The sequence below is a fragment of the Belonocnema kinseyi genome, chromosome 5, assembly GCF_010883055.1.
Source record: "Belonocnema kinseyi isolate 2016_QV_RU_SX_M_011 chromosome 5, B_treatae_v1, whole genome shotgun sequence".
NCBI classification, from domain to species: domain Eukaryota; kingdom Metazoa; phylum Arthropoda; class Insecta; order Hymenoptera; family Cynipidae; genus Belonocnema; species Belonocnema kinseyi.
The window spans coordinates 1,561,966-1,582,139 of NC_046661.1; the positions used below are offsets into that span (position 1 = coordinate 1,561,966).

Here is a 20,174-nt window from a genome sequence, read left to right on the forward strand (position 1 = left end):
CACAAAGGATTACATCTTTATCAAATTGTTGATTTTGTAACCTAATAATAAAACTCTTAACTAAAAGTATATTCGTCAGGAGGAAACAGCTGACGAAACTTAATATGAATAAAAGGCCAATATATTACTAACATAAAATGATATCAGGGTAATTTTTTAGTATATTCTACTCAAACGAATATAAACTTTCAACCAAACACTATACTAAAAGAAATGCATTTTTTATTAAAACAATGTGTCTTCTACCACAAAAATGTATTTTTTGAACCAAAAATTGTATTAACCAAACAGTTTAATTTGCAAACGAAGAGATTAATTTTTCACCTAAGAAGATTTTTTAAAAACAAAATACATGAATTTTCACAAAAATATTTAAAATTATAGAATTTTCAACCAAAGAAATTAATTGTCAACCAAACGTAATTTTCATTAGAAACTGAAAAAATATGTAGTAAATTATTAATTTGGAAAAAATTCGAGTAAGTTTAAGATATATTTAGAAATTTATAAAAGTTATTTTGAAAAATATAAAAAAATTGTCTTAAATTTTCAAAATAAAATATGGAAGATTTTGAAGTAATTTTTGGATGTTGGCAGATTTTCAAAAAAATACAGGAAAACTTCAAGTCCCAAAAAAATAACAAAATTGGCAATAGATTCCTGGAAAATTGTTTAATGATTTTTTTTTCATTTTTAAGAGTATATTTAAAAAGATTTTAGAACAAGTTTTTATGTATAACTTAAGTTTTCTAATGATTTAAATTAATATAATTTTAAAAATAAATTTTTTTTTTAATTTTATAATTCAACAATTTTGCTCTTTTTTCATCCCCTCACCTAAATTGCGTTTAAAAATATTTTATTAAGAGGTTTCGCAAGCTCCATAAATTGTAACAGATTTTTCCTATAAGAAAGAAAACTTTCTTGTAGATTTTATCCAGAAACGACATAAAGTACATCGAGTTGAAACTCAAAATGTATTTTCACGATTAGCAATAGAATAAGAATAAAAATTTATTTTTTAAATATGACCCTCATAAGATTGTTTTATACACTTCCAAAAAAGAAACCATAAGTGAACAATTTCGGCCCAGAAGTTAGCTATGCATATACATCTGAAACTTGTGAAAAAATAAAGTAATAGTTTTAGTGAAAAACTAAAAACAGTCCTGGATACCTCTCAGCATTATTTCTAGGAATTTTATTCATTAAAAAAAACTACATTGTGATTAAACATTGTGTCTTTATTATAAAAAGAGTATTAGTCGGAAAGAAATTTCAAGCATAAAAATTTCAAGTAAAACAAAAATTGTTATAATGTGAAAAAATGTTATTACGTTCAAGTAGGCTATTGGGGAATTTTAATCTCTGCAGAAAATGCTCGTTTGTACAATAAAAATATTGAAGAGGTTTATATCTAGGGCGGGGTAATCAGAAATTCGCCCGCACTACCACTGGAACCAGTACATAAATGCGGGCGCTTGTCGTTTCCTCCACGGCTACCTGGGTACCCTTGTCTTTCCAGTGTGCATTGAACGACACTATACGACCCAGAAGTTAGCTATTTTGAAAATTGTGCCTTGAATTAAAAATACTGCAATAGTCCTAGCGTATTAGTCGGAAAGAAATTTCAGGTACAAAAATTAAACTAATTAGGTAAGTTCAAGATATGTTTAGAAGTTTTAAAAAGATTTAAAAACAAATTAAGGATTGACAACATATAAAAACGTTTGAAACAAAATGTAGATTTTTCAAGATTTTGAACACAAAATTTAGAAGCTTTCTGTAAATTTCGAAAGGCTTGAAAGAAATAAAAAATGTATGTTAAAATTCCTAGGAAAACTAAAAAATTTGAATAATTAATTTTAAAAATATTTTACAAAATTTACAAAACTTTCAAAATGCGTTCGGGACATATTCTGCACATATTATTTTTAAATGGAAGAATCATTTCATTATTTTAAAATGTTTCCGAATGCAGTTTTAAAGTTTTTTTCAACGCAGCAAATGCTAATTTCTGTGTTAAACCCTGTTAAAAGTTTCTGAAGATACCGTTGAAAACGAGACTTGTGAATTTTACTTCATAAAAATCCTTTATATACTGCTTTGCATGTGTTAAGATAATATTTTTAACTAACTTTCGTGTAAAAATTTGTAAAGAAATACAAAAAATAATTATGTTTGTTCGTGAGTTTCGACATTTAGCTGCGAATGAGACTATTCAACTCTTGGACTGAAAGTAAAAAATTATTTTAGTATAATTTTGAGGAATGCGAATATTTAAAAAAGAAACCAAATTTATGTTAGTTAAAAAGTTATCAAATGTGGCTAAATTTTAACGTAGATTTGATTTTTTTTCAATTGTAAAACCACCAACTTTTAAATTAATTTATAATAATTCTTTATATATTTACTGAATAAGCTTCACGAATTGCTTGTTATTTAACTTATCTTGGTTGATTGCGAATTTATTCAAATTGTTTATGTAAAAATAAAAAATAAATATATAAAAATTGCCATTTTTAATTTATTTGTTAATTTTTAAATTTAGTCAAGAGTATTTTTAAAACAAATGAAAATCGGATAAAAATGGTACTCTCTAAGGCTAGGCTGTTTTAGAACAAATTATCATGTTTGGGCCACTGTTCGGGTCTTCAGGGCGTGGCGCGGTCAAGCAATTTTATTTAGCACCTAGAATCCCAAAACCTAATCCGCTTCAGGATGACGACTTAAAATTCCCCAAAAATAAAATATTCCAAATAGAAAATGTAGTAATTAGCAAATTCCAGACTCTATTATTTTACCGAAAATATATTTTGTTATTTTTTATTTCATTATTTAACAATTCCAAAATTGTTTAAATTTAGAAAGTTTATAATTTGGGAATTTATATGTGTCAGCATTACAGTATCTGATATTTTGTTATGTCAGAAATTATAATATGTAAATTTTCTATTGTCCTTCTTTTTAAAATTCAGTAGTATCATAAGCTATAGGAAGTTTTATTGTTTAGGAATTTTCAAATTGGACCATTTTAAATTGGCATCAATTTTCTAATAACTGGAATTTTTTAAATTTTGTTAATTAACAACAGTGAATTTTTAAATTATTTTTCGACTTTTTTGGCAGAAAAAAACCCTTGTTTTTACTGAAATCTACTAAGGGATAAATTTATGAATAATCCCTTCCATTTCATTCATATTGAAAGAGTAGTTTCGAACATAATTTGATTTCGTGAGAAGCGCGCAATATAAAAAAGTGTATCAATCAACATTCAAGAAACAAAAGTGCAAATTTTTTATTATTTTTCGCGTGTTTTGGTAGGAAAAGAACTTTTTTCCCGAAATCTACCAAGAGATAAATTGATCAATAATCACTTCCATTTTATTTATTAAATATTAAAATTGTAGATTCGAATATAATTTGCTTTCGATAGAAGCCCGCCTTATCAATATATGTAGCAATTAACATTGAATAAATGCAAGTGCAATTTTCACATTATTTTCAAGAGGTTTGGCAGAAAGAAAACCTTTCTTACAGAATCCTACATAATTTGATCTGGAATAAATTGTAAAATTAGTATATTTTTCCGGTGTAAACAAATAAAAATACTTTAATAACTTGGGAAATACAGCAATATCTTTATTATAATTTTATATTTTCTTAAATATTCATTCATGAGCAAGAGCTTCGTCTCGCTGAGGTATACGCAGCTATAAGTTCCCCAATGTTACCGACATTACAGTTTTCGCAAGGATAGACTCAAATTCGTTTTTGCTTTGCATTACTTAAAATAAAATTTTAAGATGAATTCTATAAATATTTAACTACTTAGTACAAGTTTATTAATTCTGAAATAAAAAAAATTTCTTATATATATATATATATATATCTGGCTATCGATGCGCGTAACAAGAATAGATCAGTAGTGACCCCTGGCGGTAAATCCGGGAAATAAAAACCGGTTTTCCGGAGAATTTTTCCTGGTTTATTTCACTTTATTTTTAGCAAAACTTTGTTAAAATTAATGAATAATTTGATCCTTTTTATTGGTATCATGTTCATTAATACTTTCCGGATGGCGGGCTTCTCCAATTTCGAGCATCCAAAATTTTCGGAATGAGATAACCTAAGATTTTGTCAATAAAAATTTAAAAAGTATTTTTAAAAATATTTTGAAGAGAAGCCCGCCATAGATTTCCGTTTACGTTTGACAATGCAAAAAACAAAATTTGAATTTATGCATTATTTTGCAACTGGTTTTGCTGGAACTATTTGGAGGAAGTTACCGTTTCACCTTAAGGATGAAATATGGTCCATCCGAAATGCAGATACAGTGATTGCATTTGGGATGATATATACACACACAGTTCTCATCAGCTTATCATAGTTATAATAAAAATTGCAATCAAATTTCGTGATAATTAAAGCTGATTCAATTCCCAAAATAATTTCAAATCATATTTTTCATCTTTAAATGATATTTATTATGGTGACCATGATACACGAAATACTATTATTTGATTTATAGTGACACATATGCATCTCTAATTCAAGAATACATTAAATACTATCCACTGTGACATTACTTGGAATGTTCTTTCCCTGTAGAGCAAAGTATATAATTTTTTAATCATAAATTACCGACCTTCCCATGTTATTTTTTTCGGTCAATTTAAAAATGGGGAAATTGAAATTTCTTACTAATTTTTATTTAATGATAGGTGATATTATGGAGAAGGTCTGTCTAGACAATTAAAGTTACTATATTATCGCTAAATATATATTTTTAATATTTATAATGTTCACCGCAAAGCCTTGTATTTCAAATTACTGTGAAACTCTTCTACAGAACCGATTATGGGGCTGGCGGTGGGCGGGAGCAAACATATTATAGCCCGCTCCTCTTTTGTTTGTTCATGCATGAGCATCCTGCGCAGCTCCAGTTATACCTACTTGCGGCGCGGCGTCAATTCTCGGAAGGACTATGGAAGGAAGGGATATTGAAGGGATTCACTGCACTTAATTATGGCAGCTGATCACATGGCATTTTTATTAACCAATTATAAGTGTCTAGTGGATTGGTGGATTTTTACTTGAAATATCTCGTAAACGGATTTTTTTCACCGAATTCGGCACAGATTATCTTTGACATACGTACTTTCATCTTAAACTTTTCCAGAATTACTTTTTATCTTATTTTAAAATGGCGGACCAAAATATCTCAAAAAACGTGCTTTTTCACATGGTCACCAGGCATTCCATTTTGAAGGTGATAAAAACAATGAGAAACCCAAGATTATTATTCAATTTGATATTTTCGTTGTTGCTGGCAATAAATAAACTACTAAAATGCTAATTTCAAACTGGCGGGTTCAAAATGGCGGCCGTAAATAAATTTTTTAATTTGTACGCAATGTTCGTTTTAATATCTTAATATCGTTTTAAGGCCATGTGACGAGCGGCTTACGTGATCAGATTCATACCTTACCGCCAGCTCTCTTATTTTTAACTTATTTTCACACGAAACGCCACATCGAGTTGAAAATTCAGGATAATAAATAAAATGCACTAAGAAAGATGAGTCTGGTCTTAAACTTTAAAACTTATTTTTAAAAAACACAAAAAAATTATTTACAACAAAAACTTTTTTCATAATTATACAAATTTAGGAGCAGACCCACCTTTCTTAGTGCTTCTTGTTTATTATTCCAAATTTTTAACTTGATGTGGCGCTTCGTGTGAAAATAAGCTAAGAAATAAGAGGGGTGACGGTAAGGTAGGAATCTGGTCACGTGATCCATTCATTACATGGCCTTAATGTTCACTTTAAAAACCTATTTTCAATATTCCTAATTATTATTTTTAAAATATCAAAAGCGTGTCCAATATGAAGGATAAAAAAATTTTGTATGATAACAAGGCCAACGCGAACTCAGTCTTTTAAACTCTACTGTGACCATAAGATTTTTCAGCCACGTACTATATAAACCAGATATAGTTTTAAGTTTCTGTGGCACCGCTAATTTAAAATTTGCCATTACTTTTGCAAAATGAATTTGTTTAAATAATTTGTTTGAACAAATTATTGCGTTATTAATTAATTTTGGGGTTATTAATGGGATTTTTGAGTACGCTTAATCTAAACACGCAATCAGTTGTGCAAAATCATTTTGTTTAAACAATTTATTTAAACAAAATAATTTTGCAAAAGTAATGCCTAATTTGAAGTCTACAGTACCTGATACCCTTAAAACTAAATTGTCAAGCCCTAGAAAAAATGGTTAAAATAACAGTTTTTAGGATTTTTAAAATTTGTAATTCCTTTATGACATTTTTGCACGTATTTTGGATCGTCTCCGTGGTCAGTTTAATTTTAGTTATTTTTCCGTGGTATTTTTGTGAAATTAAATTAAATTTTCAGGTCCCATAAAAGAATTATTAAAATAAATTTGTTTAAAATTATTCATAATTTATGATTTCTTTTGAGGTATTTTCATGTATTTTGAATCGTTTAGATCAAAATTTGAACGTTCTATTTTTCAATGTATTTTCGTAAAATTAAACTAAATTGTCAAGTTCTCTACCACAATTGTTAAAATATTTTTTCTCGGGACTTTTAAAACGTTATAAGTTCTTTTGGAGATTGTCCCATGTACTTTAAATGGCTTGGATCACGATTCGCAAAATCGCGAAATCGCGGTAAAATTTAAGCCACAACCACGTCTCACGACCGTGAGATAGTTGGTTACTGTCTGTAATTGAATCAATTCGACGATCCGACAAAAGTTTCGTGTACCCTGAGAATACGGAGCGACCCAAGGAATACAGGCTTCTGCATTTTTCCCAAAAGTATTTTAGCATATTGTTGAAACGCAGCGATGCTTTTCAGGCTATTAACGAGTCAAAGCTTGGCACCTTCAAAAGCGCTGATGATGAGGACGATAAGTTTAACATAATATTCCGGGTAAAATCGTTGCAACTCCCTTATAAGGTCTCTATACCTCTCTTTCTTTTCATTTTCCTTGGCTATGATGTTTTTGTCAGCAGTTGCCGAAAATTCGATAACGAACATAGTTCGCTTCTCGAAGTCAAGAAGAACCGTGTCAGGCCTCGAGTTTGCAACAGAAACAATTGTCGAGAATATAAAGTTCCAGTATATGCGGCACATCTCATTCCCGAAAATTGACTCGGTTTTCCTAGGAGCATTTAGACAAGCAATATTAATTAATGCCGTAATAGTAACAGAGATGGTAATAAAGCACTCTTAGTGTCGCATTGTGCCTTCGGATGCTAAATCCTTCGCATGCCAAAATGAAACCCTCCGTGTCAGACTTCAATCCGGGTGATTCAAGGAAAGCAAAAGTTAGCTCACACGACATTGACTGATCCTCCACATTTATGTGGAAGATACCATGCATCCTCTTATCAAAGAGCTCTTCACGAAAGTTTTTCTCTTATGTTTTATTAATTCCAGCTTTCAGGAGTGAGTGCTCTAGATAGATAAGATTTGATGCATTTTGCTAACCCCTGATACTGAAGTTAAGCCCAAGCGTTTCAGCAGCCTCCTCCACTGCTTTGATAATAAACGCTCCTTTGCCAACTTCTTCGTGCTTCCTGACCTTTCTTGTCATGATATCAAAGGATCTGAGCTCGTACTTCGTCCATGTAACCACTGCAAATGAATAGAGTACTACCGGTATGGCAAGCATGTTCGGTGCAGATACTTTGTTCCGCGGGGACAGTTCGCAAGACCAAATCTGCCGGATGACACGTTTGTATCTGCTTAGGAGAGTCAGGGATGGCATTACGTTTTCCTCGGTTCAAATCAATCTTGGCGCATTTATCTAACCAAAATTCCATTCCCATTTCCCTATTATAACGTTCGACAATCCCTAGAGCTAGATGTAGTTGCTCCTTGATAGATAGTAGCAATAATGTGATGCAAAAGAGGAGTGGGGTCATGGTCTAGCCCTGAAAAACACCTCTCTGAAAGATGACCTTGTTAGTTATCACACGAATTCTCCCAGATGAGATAGTAAATCTTGTTTTCCAAAGCGGCCTCAATCTCTCTATGTACCTCACGATTTGCAAGTTAACCTTTAAGCTTTCCATAAGATAGATGATAAGTCTATGGGAGGCCGAATCGAAAGCTTTCTGATAATAAATCCTGGCCACCGATAGGTCACGCTGGTAGAATGATGCATCTTTGCAGACACATTTATCGAGGAGCACGTTCTCCCGACATGTTGCTACGCCGTTTTTTAAGCCTCGTTGTTCATACATTTCTTGCCACACAGGTTCAATTGCCCGAACAGTCCTATCATTAAGGATTTCTGTGAATACTTTATACAGTGTGTTCAGACAAGTGATTGGCGTACTGTCTTGCACAGCCTATCTTTATGGCGAGGTTATGCATTCGTCTGTTGGTTTTATGATCAACTGTTGGTTTTGTTTTGCGATTCGCATCGGCCAAAGCTCTCACTGCTCTAAACCCACAAAAATTGATAGCCGTGAGGTCGTATACTTCGGAAAAATGTCCACGAAACTCGTCATCTATTTCAGCTAGATATTTAGGCATAGATATTTAGGCATTCTCGCACCACAGAGCATGCAGTCGTGCCATGTAACCCCGTTCAAGGCCACACATTTTGAACGAAAATAAACAGAGAATCAAAATTGGATAAAGGATGAGGGAGTAAATCGACTTTTAGAAAAAAATGGAAGAGTGAAGAGAGAGAAAAGAAATGAAGATGGGGAAGAAGCTTGCAGACTAAGATAATTATATATGAATACAATGGATAAAAACTATAGGCAATGTGTTTAAATAAAAGAAGTATCAGAAATTTGTTGAATTAGCTAAAGATAATATTAGAAAAAAAATATACCGATTTACAGTTTTTTAAAATGAAAACCCCCTTTTCTTACATCTGCAATCGATAGAGCGGAAAATTCTACGTTTAACTACGTACCCAAGTCATAGGTAAATTGTAAAGTTCAAGGTCAGTTAGAGGTTATTTGAAATTAACAAAGTTTTCCAAGAGGTCAGTGTAATTCCTGAAGTAAATTTCTACAAGAAATTCATTGGTTAGGTCTGTATTGATCTTGGTTACAGCGTTTTGAATATTGTAAAATAATAAAGAAATTTTTCATTAAAAGTTTCAGGTGTTCTGGTGAGAGTTGTGTTCCTCCCCGAAGAGTTATACAGTCCTATACCGTTTTTCGATATCTAGGTCAATACCTAATGCGATACCATAAGTCCTATACCGTTTTTCTTCACAAATTTTACGAATCGAAAATAAATTTACGTATTACGAGTACATACTTACTATCTTTCGCTAAAAAATTATTATGGCGCAAGCTAAACTTTCGGAACGCGAGAGGGTATCTGTATTAATGATGCGTGGTTGGGTAGATGGAGTTTAATCTTATGATCAAGTACGTTTACTTTTTAATCGCACTTTCGTAATGGAGAAGGGTTAAATCCTGTCTCAAAATCAATAATTGAAAGATCTGTTAGGCGCTTTATTTATCATGAATCTATTGAGGACCTTCAGAGATCTGGTCGGCCAAAATCTGCAGGATCTGAGGAGATACAGATGGTCATAGCCCAATCATTATTTGAAAGCCCACACCTTAGTTCACGTCAAGCTAGTGATGAGCGTGACGTTACTCCTGAGACAGGGCGAAATATTTTAAAAAGCATTAATTTCCATCCTTAGAAAGTTCATCTCGTACAAGAGCTCAATGAAGACGATCCTGATCGCCGGGGTGAATTTTGTGAAATTATGATAAACAGAATTGATAGAGATCCTCTTTTCTTGTACAATACAGTATTTTCAGATGAATCTACTTTCACTGTAAAAGGTGAGGTTAACAGGTGAAATTGTAGATATTAGTCCGACATAAATCCTAATTGGATGTTGGAGAGTCACACACAATATCCACAAAAGATTAATGTTTGGGCCGGTATGTTGAATGATACATGATAGACTCTTTCTTCATCGATGGTAATCTCAATGCCCGTGCATATGAAGAGCTTCTCAGAAACCAAATTGTACCAAGAATAAGGGAGATCACAGGCAATAATTTTCAAAATGTTTGGTTTCAGCAGAACGGAGCAGCGGCTCATTACGGTAGGGAGGTTCGAGCATATTTGGATATTCAGTTCCCTCAAATGTGGATTGGAAGAAGGCCTGAAATCGAGTGGCCTACCAGATCTCCTCATCTGACGCCTCTCGACTATTTTCTTTGGGGTCATTTAAAGGTCATCACCAAGATCAATACAAAGCTCACCAATGAATTTCTCGTTGAAATTTACTTCAGAAATTGCACTGACCACCTGGAAAACTTTGTTAATTTCAAGTAACCTCTAACTGAACTTGAACGTTACAATTGAACTATGACTTGGGTACGTACCTGCACGCAGAATTTTCCGCTCTATCGATTGCAGATGTAAAAATAGGGTTTCCCTTTGAAAAAACAAAGTTGACCTTCCAAAAGCCATAAAGATCAACTTGAAAGTCAAAATAAAGGTCACCATTATATTCCTAGTTGAAATTTACTTCAGGAATGACCTTCACTTTTTTGAAAAATATTTTACTTCAGACATCATTCAGTATTAGGCGTGAGCAAAATACATCAAATCTTATCTATCTCGAGTACTCACTCCTGAAAGCCCGGATTAAGAAAGCACATGAGAAAAACTTTCGTGAACAGCTCCTCGATAAGAGGATGCACGGTATCTTCCACAGAAATATGAAGGATCAGTCAATGTCTTGTGAGCTAACGTTTGCTTTCCTTAAATCGCCCGGATTGAAGTCTGGTACGAAGGGTCTCATTTTTGCATACCAAGACGGTGTCATTTCCACCTTAACATACCGTCGCCACATTTTGAGCCAAGACATTCTTAATGATAGCTACAGGGCGTGCCATGCACACCCCGAGCATTTAGCTCGCATACTATCTAGTTGTTCAACTCACGCGGGAACGACCTGCATTCAAAGGCACAATGCGGCACTAAGAGTACTTTGTTACCATTTCTGTCATTCTTACGACATTAACCTTAATATCGCTCCTCCAAATGCTCCTAAGAAAATCGAATTTTTGACACTAGCTGACAAAAACATCATAGCCAAGGAGAATAAAGAAAGAGAGGTTTAGAGACCTTATAATTGAGTTGTAACGATTGTTCCCGAAATATTATGTTAAACTTATCGTCCTTATCATCGTCACTTTTGAAGGTGCCAAGCTTTGACTCGTTAATAGTCTGAAAAGCATCCCTGCGTGTCAACAATATGTTAAAACACTTCCTCGGCTTACAAGTTTAGTCACAAGGTCTTCCTTGTTTAGGCCCACGATCCACGTATCCTCTGGATGGATCTGTTTAGCCATGACTCATGACACTAATACTCAAAGCAACGTACTCGTAGATTACACAGGCCGAAGAAATTTGAAAAAGTCAAAAGCCAGAAAGCAGACCAAACATTTCCGAAGGATTTTAATGCGCTGATTCCGAATCCGAGCTCAAGATTGCCCCTGTACGTCAGATTTTCAAGATATCCTAACCTAAAAGTTTCAAAAACGCTTTTTTTAGCTGTTTTGGACTTGATTTAACCGAACAAAAAAAATGTCTACCACAAAAGCTAATATGGAATTTGAAAGTACTAATCTTCTCCTTTCAAACCTACTTGGATTTATTAGGATATCTTGATTTTCACCAAAATATTGTAATTTGAAGTTTTTTATTTTAGCGTTTTAACCCATTAACGCTGATGTGCTAAGATTTATACAACGCATTCTCTATTGTTGACGGTACCCGTGTCTTTTCATTTCTATAGAAGCCATTTACGAGGGGTAGAAACCACCCCTTAAGAAGCCACAAGCATGCTAACCCACCTGATTCTAGGAAAAATAAGTTTAGTCGCATATTTTTCTTGGAAGAATGAAGTTCCATGACACAAGTGGGTTAACCCACCTACCTTCTGATCCACGTAAACCCAGAAATCACCCCTACCAAATCATAAGAGCAATAGTGCAATAGAGCTTATTTGGTATTCAATCAAATGGGTTTGGGTAAATGGAAAAAATAAGTAATGGGCAGTCTCCTGCAACGGACCTGTTGTTACCAATGTTCTGAAAATATACTTCTCATGTTCAAGGCATCCTAGCTCATCGTAAAAGGCGTTCTATTTAGTTACTGGCAAAAGGACCCCCACTTAATCTGTGACTCGGCAGCCTCCCTCAGCATGCTAGGCTGGACAGAAAATTCCTTTTGAGGTCATCAGTTAGATGAATATATTCAAAGAACTGTCCTAATGTGTCATGTAAGTGTATGTGTGGGTGCTCATTGCTAGAAGTTGGCCAGCAAACCTTGACCAAGAGTAGCCCGTAGGCGCCTTAAGCGCAGAAGTTCCCCATAGGTGCCTCAAGCACAAGAGTTGGATGATAATCTCTCCTTGAGGATCGTCGGCCGCTAAGGAAAACAAGTTTGTCAACTTGGAAACTTTTAGTTCCGGATTAAGGCAACTCGAGGCTCAGAGGCGCAACTTTGCTTAGAGCCCCTCCAAATAAATTGGGTAGAAAACGATTTTAATGTTTTGCCAAACTGGAAAACTACAATTTCGTTTCATGCAAAAGTCACACATATACTTTTTTTTAGTAATTTTACATAGTTAGAGACCAATATGCATGTAAGCAATATTGCAGATAAAAATATTCTTACCACGTGGCATGGACTTAATTTAGTCTAATTTTTCCTTCTTATCTAACACTTTTTCAATTTATATTATTAAAATATTATGATTGATTAAAATGTTCTTGTCCCGTGACATACAGCTCTGGCTGCGTCTTAAAACTGAGTCCAGACATAAGCCTTGGTCTTACTATTATGGTCACGATAGGTAAAACGGCGTTCACTTCTGTCAAATCGAGCCCTGTCTTGGCTAAGACGACGTTTACTTGTCTCAAGACGAACCCTGTCTTGGCTGAGATGTTCGGCGTAAACTTGTCACAAGACGAACCTTTTTCATCTGAGAAATGAGATTACAATTGATGAATGAAAAATTTGTAATTATTACATTAGTTATTTTTAATTGAAAAATTCAGAATTTGTGTGTCTGACCGAGTATAACCCTGCAAAATTTTCTTCAAAATATTAAAATTGTAACTTTTTAGAAGAGACTTTTAAACAGTTAGAAATACGTAAACACAAACAATACTTTTGATATGCTCGTCAAATAAGAATAATGCCAATGAAAATCCGTAAAATTTGTCATAAGTCAACCGAACTATTTCGCCGGGAATTGGTGCTAATCTGAAAACCTGCACCTGCTACCAGCGAAATCGCGGTAAAATTTCAGCCAAAACCACGTCTCACGACTATGAGATAGGTGGTTACTGTCTGGAATAAAATCAATTCGACGATGCTTTTCAGGATATTAACCAGTGAAAGCTTGGGACCTTCAAGAGCGCCGATCATAAGCACGATTAGTTTAACAGAATATTCAGGGTCAATATTTTAACAGTGACGAGTTTAACAGTCAATATTGGGCTATGATCTTTTTGTCAGCGAGTGTGCAAAAGAAACAATTGTCGAGAACATAAAGTTCCAGTATATGCGGCACTTCTCATTCGCGACAATTGACTCGATCTCCGTAGGGGCACTTAGAGAAGCGATATTAAGGTTAATGCCGTAAGAGTGACAGAGATGGTAATAAAGCACTCTTATTTCCGCATTGTGCCTTTGGATGTAGGGCGTTCCCGCATGGGTTGGACAACTAGATAGTATGTGAGCTAAATGCTCGGGGTGTGAATGGCACGCCCTGCAGCTATCATCGGGAATGTCTCGGCTCAAACTGTAGCGACGGTATATTAAGGTGGAAATGACACCGCCTTGGCAGTAAGTACTCGAGATAGATATGATTTGATGCATTTTGCTTACCTCTAATACTGACCTTAAGTCCGAGTGTTTCAGCAGCCACCTCCGCTGCTTTATAAAGAAACGCTCCTTTTCCCACCTTTTAGAACTTCCTGGCCATTTCAAAAACAGGGTCTCTTTAATTTACGACTCTATGTGCTGTAACCAGAAGAGCCCTGTTGTAAAGGCATTCAAGATTTAACATCCCGCGACCACCTTGACAGCGTGAGATGTAGCGTTGCGGAACAGAAGACTTAAGATTAATGCTTTTATTCATGTGCGTAACTTTCGTGTTCCGATAGCAAAAGATCTAAGCTCGTTCTTCGTCCATGGAACCACTCCAAATGAATAGAGTACTACCGAAACGGCAAGAATGTTCGTTGTAGATACTTTGTTTATCGCTGACAGTTCGGAAAACCAAATCTGCCGGATGAGACGTTTGTATCTGCTTCAAAGAGTATTACTTATAGATGTGACATCCTGAATGTGGCTCTGTGGTACGCCCAGGTATTTATAAGTCTCTTCCAGCATTTGTTTATCCCAAATTCTATTCCTATTTCCCTAGTATATCGTTCGACAATCCCTAGAGGTAGATTAAGCTGATCTCTGTTTTTGGCATAGATCTGAAGATCGCTTATGTAAAATACATAAGTGACCTTGTACTTTTGATCTGCAGGTATACCACAAAAGTACTCGGTAGAATGGCGAAGCGCTAGAGATAGTGGCAATAATGTGAGGCAATAGAGGAGTGGACTCATGGTGTCGCCCTGAAAGACCCGTCCCTAAAAGGTGACCTTGTTAGTTGTCACATGATTTTTTCCTGATGAAATAGTAAATCTGGTTTTCCAAAGCAGCATCAATCCCTTTATGCACCCCACGATTTACGAATGAACCTATAAGCTTTCCAAAAGACAGATGATAAGTCTATGGGAGGTCGAATCGAAAGCTTTTCGGTAATCAATTCAGACTATCAATAGTTCACGCTGGTAGGATTCTGCATGTTTTCAGGCACATCTATCGATGAGCAGGTCATACCGACATCCTGCTACGCCTTTCTTTGAGCCGCGTTGTTAATACATTTCATGTCACACAGGTTGAATTGCCCGAACAATCCTATCATTTAGAATAGCTGTGAATATCTTATACAGTGTGTCCAGACAAGTGATTGGCCTGTTATTTTTCGGGTCCGCTAACTCGCCTATTTTCGGGTGGAGTATTCTGCGCCATTCCGCCAACCGATCCGAAATTGGCTCTTCCGACATTAAATATGAGGCATCACACAGCTCCTTGAAGCTATTTGTGTTCTCTGAGTCTTTGTCTAGTCTATTTTGCACTTCGTAGACTTCTCTCCAAAATAATGCGACCTCCTCTGGTTTGCTCGAGTGTTCAACAGTAACTAGAGGGTCTTGAAAAAGTCCAGAAATCGGATTTTTCAGAAAAATATGCACTAAGCTTGTCATCCATTTCAGCCATATCTTTAGGCTTGAGAGAAACCTGGATATTCATGTTTTGCCGGGTCATAAAGCATCTCTCTTCCTCTATCGCATGTCTGTCCGCGGTCGGTCTTAGTGCTGTCTTGCCGGCTTATTTTGAATGTGGTAGAGTAAGCGTTCAGCTTACATATCTCTTTTTTTGGAGTAGTTCGGCATTGCTTCGCAGACGCTGTTGCAAAAAGTGCGATAGCTCCAGGTGTTTCTCACGCCACAGAGAATGCAGTCGTGCCATATAATCCTGTTCAGGGGCCATACTCGCATCGTAGCACTCTAGCAAGTCCCGATTTAGTTGCTCCGTCCACCTAAAGGCCCCGAGATTCCGTCGATCCGTCGCATTGAATCTATCTTCATTGGCTCTCCCAGCTACAGATTGGTCGGCATTGTTCACCGCCTCATTATCGGGAGCCCTGCGCGTTCTGTTCTTTTGAAACGCACTTACTACAACTATGTTTGGTGTTGTCATTGTTGTTTCCACGAGAAGCTAGGGAAAGCGGTTCGTCCATCATTTTAGAGCCCTCATGCAAGCATAAGACTGCGTACTCTGAGAAATCATCCGGCATCCAAGGCAACTTTCATACAATTTGGACGACACCATTGGAAAGAGCGACCTCGAAAATAGTAGGTAAGGTATCTCAAAAATTTTTCGTTCAGCTTTTTCATGATAAAAAATAAGCTCAAAGAAGGTACATCCCGAAAAGTGCCCATGCGCCGTTAAAGGGTTAAGGACAGGTATATAGTTGAAGTTATAAACCGCTTGTCTTGAAGTCATACAAATTCAAATCAAGACATAAAAAATCTGCTTTAGACATAAATACATGTCTTCAGGACATAAATGGAAGTCTGACTTCGTCTCAAAGCATCAAACCGTCAATAGACTAACAGTACTGCTATAATGTTATTTTTATTATTGCATGCAAAATGTATGGAATATTCTTAATCACATCGGATCGACAGACATTAATCGTTTGGCTCAATCTCAAAGTGTGATTTCCTGCAGCTTATGTCTGACGCACTCAATCATCTGGGCTAAAAATTATGAGTGATAACCTACGGTTTATTACCAGTAATATTTTTCATTTATATTACGTCTGGAAGTTCACTTAAACAAAGCAAGCTTATAGACGCTAAGTTGAGTGTAAACCTATTAATTTTCGTTATTTACAAACTATCTTTTTACAAAAATTGACTAGTACCCTGGACCGATTTTTCATAAGGTTTTATAGAATAATTCAATAGGAAGAAGGGCTATCTCTTTTAGTAGCTACACCATAATTAAACAAATAAATAAGTATGAAAGAAAAAGTTGTTAAAAGGACAATTGACTTAAACAACTATATTGACTACTTAAAACAAAAAAGTATACGTTCGCGGATACATAATTTCCAAACTATTAAGCAATATAAGATAGGCTTTCTTTAGACATTTCTTTTCTAAAGTTATGTCGCAAAATGCGCGCAACTTCCAGAATTTATGATTTCTTTAATAAAATTTCAAAATAAAATAATTTCATGGCTATTTAAATAATACGTCCTTGTGAAACTCTATAGTTTCACCTTTAAAAAAATTTTATCTCGATACAAATTTGGTAAGATAAAATGTTTCTCCTAATATATTTAGGTGAAAACACTTGTATTTCTCAATTTTTCAGAAAGAAGGCACTTTTAAACAAACTGATATTATACCAACAATTTCAAATAAGCTAGCAAGTGACTATATATTTTTACATCATCGATTGATTATGAAAAAGAACATTAAAATAGCGTTGATAAATTGGGTAGCGAAAATCCATTCACCCTTAAAATTGACAACTGATTCCTATTATATGACGAATGCTTAACATTATACTGAAAACGTAATTATTTGTAACATAGCATCGCATTCTTGAATATTGGATTTAGAAAAAATTGACTTTTTTAAATTTGAATTTCATGGGGAATTTCACATGATCTTTGCGCCAACCCTGAATAACAATTGGCTTGGCGCAAATTTGAAGATCCTTTTTTTCGGACTTTTAAAATAAATTTAAAAAATTAGGGTTAAAAGCAAAGAAATTTGAAAAGTGGAAAATAATAATACGTGAAAAAGTGGAAAATAACGAGGCAGCAAAAAATACGCAGATAGCACATGGGGTATTATGGCATATAGGGATATATGACTCAAAGATTTCGTGTTTTTCATTAGGGTAGTATATTTGTGATATTATAAAATAAGTTTTAAGTTGGCAGCCAGGTGCAGAAAAAACTGAAGGTGAAAAGTGTTGCAGGTAATTATTTATTTCAGGTAAAGTCAGCGAGGGCAAGGGTAATTTTGGTCAAAGTAATTCATAAGTGGGTAAAGTATACCTGACATTACCCTGAAGGAGGGTAATTTACAGGCGAAATGTCCCATGCTGACTTTATACTTAAAAAAGCAGCTAGAAATATTGAATTATGCTATACTAACGCCTACAAAGTACTCCAGATAGATAATACAGGACATAAATCATCAAATTTATGGCCGAATTATAGAATCAAAACACTTTATTCGTCACAATAATATTGAAGCAGATAGAATGTTTAAAATTCGCCATGGTCTATAAAATTAGTAGGTGCGTTGAGAAAATAAGAACGTAGAGTTTCGGCTTGGGAATTTCCGAAGATAATTGTCACCGTAGAAACTTTTCGTTAAATCTCTAAAATAAATGAGTTTTTATTTAACTACAAGAATCTTCGCATGCCCTTGGCTAATTAGAAATCTTGGGATAATGGCACGGTACATATTTATTGAAAGTGCGGGATCGGTACTTGCACTATTCACGATGTGATTGAACAAGATTACTTTACCGACTGAGCGCAGATGCACAATTGACACCTAACCTTATCTTTTGAAGCGTCCATAGAAAAGAACTGGTCAGTTTCCCTTTTCTTTCTATTGCCTGTTTCAATTTTGATGCCAACTTTATGATTTTTAACAATATTTTTATTGTTAATGTTATTTTTAATTTGGACAAAAATAAATATGAGAAAAGGAAAATGTGAAGGCAACCAACTAGATCCCCTTCCTTCCTTTTTAATTTCTTTCGTACTTTTTATTCCTACGATTATCAAATCACAATAAAAAAAATTTGTAAAGAATAATCACCAACGTTTCGGCACCCATACAGCACCCACATCAAGGCAAATATATATATATATATATATATATATATAAGATAAATCAAAATAAAATTGAAAACGGTGCTAAATAAGTGCCGAAACGTTAGTGATTATTTTTTCACAATTGTTTTTTATTGTGATTTTATAATGATAGGAACAAAAAGGGCGAAAGAAATAAAAAAGAGAATAAAGGGGATTTGGTTGGTTGCCTTCTTATTTTTCTGTTCTCCTTTTTATTTGTGTCCAAATTTGGTCATTGGAATCTTGATTTTTTTTAGCAATTCTTCACATCAACTTGATTATTGTATGTTAAAAATGGGTTTAAAATTTGATTTTTATCTCATTTAAATATCCTACATTTTTAATAAAGAGCACTAAGGAATGTGAGCTTGGTGCTAAAATTCAATAATTATGAAAAAAGCAAACAAAAATTATTTACAACAATTTTTTTTTGCATAATTATTGAAATTTGGGACAAAAAATCCCAAATCTGCAACTCGATGTGGCGCTTCGAGAATTTTACCATTTATTCACAAAACCCTTAACTAATTCATAATTGTTTGTAATTGTAACATTGCCACAACTTAATTCGCATTTAACCAAAAATGGCGTAATGATTTACATAACACATACTCTGAAACCTTTATTTAATTTTCAGGTAAGACCGCATTTAGAGTTGACTTTTGAAAACATTTTGTCGCACATAAACACTGTTTACGTACTTAGGACGAAGAAAGGAATTATGCAGTTTCAAGCAACAGAAGAGTATTCCTACTTACGTCTCAAAGTAATTCAAACAATTATTAATTATCTTTTTATTATGTGCGAATATAAAACTATTAAAAAATGTTTTTTTCTAGGGACAAATGTTGTACATACCGGAGACGGATATAGTGATCTTCCTTTGTTATCCTAGCGTGATGAATCTTGACGATTTAACAAGGTAGGTTTTAATCAACCCTATGAATCTCCTCCACTCTTTCTGTTCCCTTAGCATCCGAAGGGTTATCATAGCTTAAATAAATCCAATAAGTGGCACTCCGATCAGCTAGTCTTGTTATTGCATTCTTATGTATAGAGAAGATACTAAAATTAATTAAATCCTTAATAGTTCTTATGAATATGAATTAAAGAACCTATTTTTAGTAACAATAAGAGCGGCTGTAATAATTAATCCAAAAAGCTCATGAAAACATGTAATTTGATATCAGGAAAATTGAATATAAAGATGATGAGTATTTTGAAAACAGTTTGAATGGTATTCATATTTTTCTATTGTTTATTTTCCTACTGTGATTGATTAATTTTATAAACAATTGTAATTGTTACGAATTTCAAACATTAGCTGGTAATATTATTAATAATATTAATAATTATATTATTATAATAGTAGCTCTAAAAAAGTGACTGGATGTGACTCTTGACACATCTAACTCTCGCGGACGCTCTATAGGTATAACAACGGTTCTAGACGAACTTCCAACTACACTATGCTTGCAATTTTGTACCTAAAACATCGCAAGAGATTTTAAATATCGTATTCAATTAAGTTATAACATCCAAATCTCATTAGTCACTTGACGTAATCCGTGGCTATGATAAAGACTCGGGTTCACCCCCGTAAAAGTT

The 20,174-nt window shown here is 34.2% G+C and overlaps 1 protein-coding gene across 3 annotated transcripts in view; it reads left to right on the plus strand.

Moving 5' to 3' along the window:
• LOC117172870 (guanylate cyclase soluble subunit beta-1-like) overlaps positions 1–20,174 on the plus strand; it is a 155,919-nt gene that overhangs the window by 20,461 nt on the left and 115,284 nt on the right. For 2 of the 3 annotated variants that reach the window (XM_033361137.1, XM_033361138.1), the window contains exons 3-4: positions 19,204–19,332; positions 19,406–19,488. In XM_033361137.1, the coding sequence (XP_033217028.1) occupies positions 19,288–19,332; positions 19,406–19,488 (128 nt within the window). In that variant the 5' untranslated portion in view covers positions 19,204–19,287. Of the gene's footprint in view, positions 1–1,551; positions 1,657–19,203; positions 19,333–19,405; positions 19,489–20,174 lie in introns of those variants that run through there. The other variant, XM_033361139.1, reaches the window with a different exon arrangement.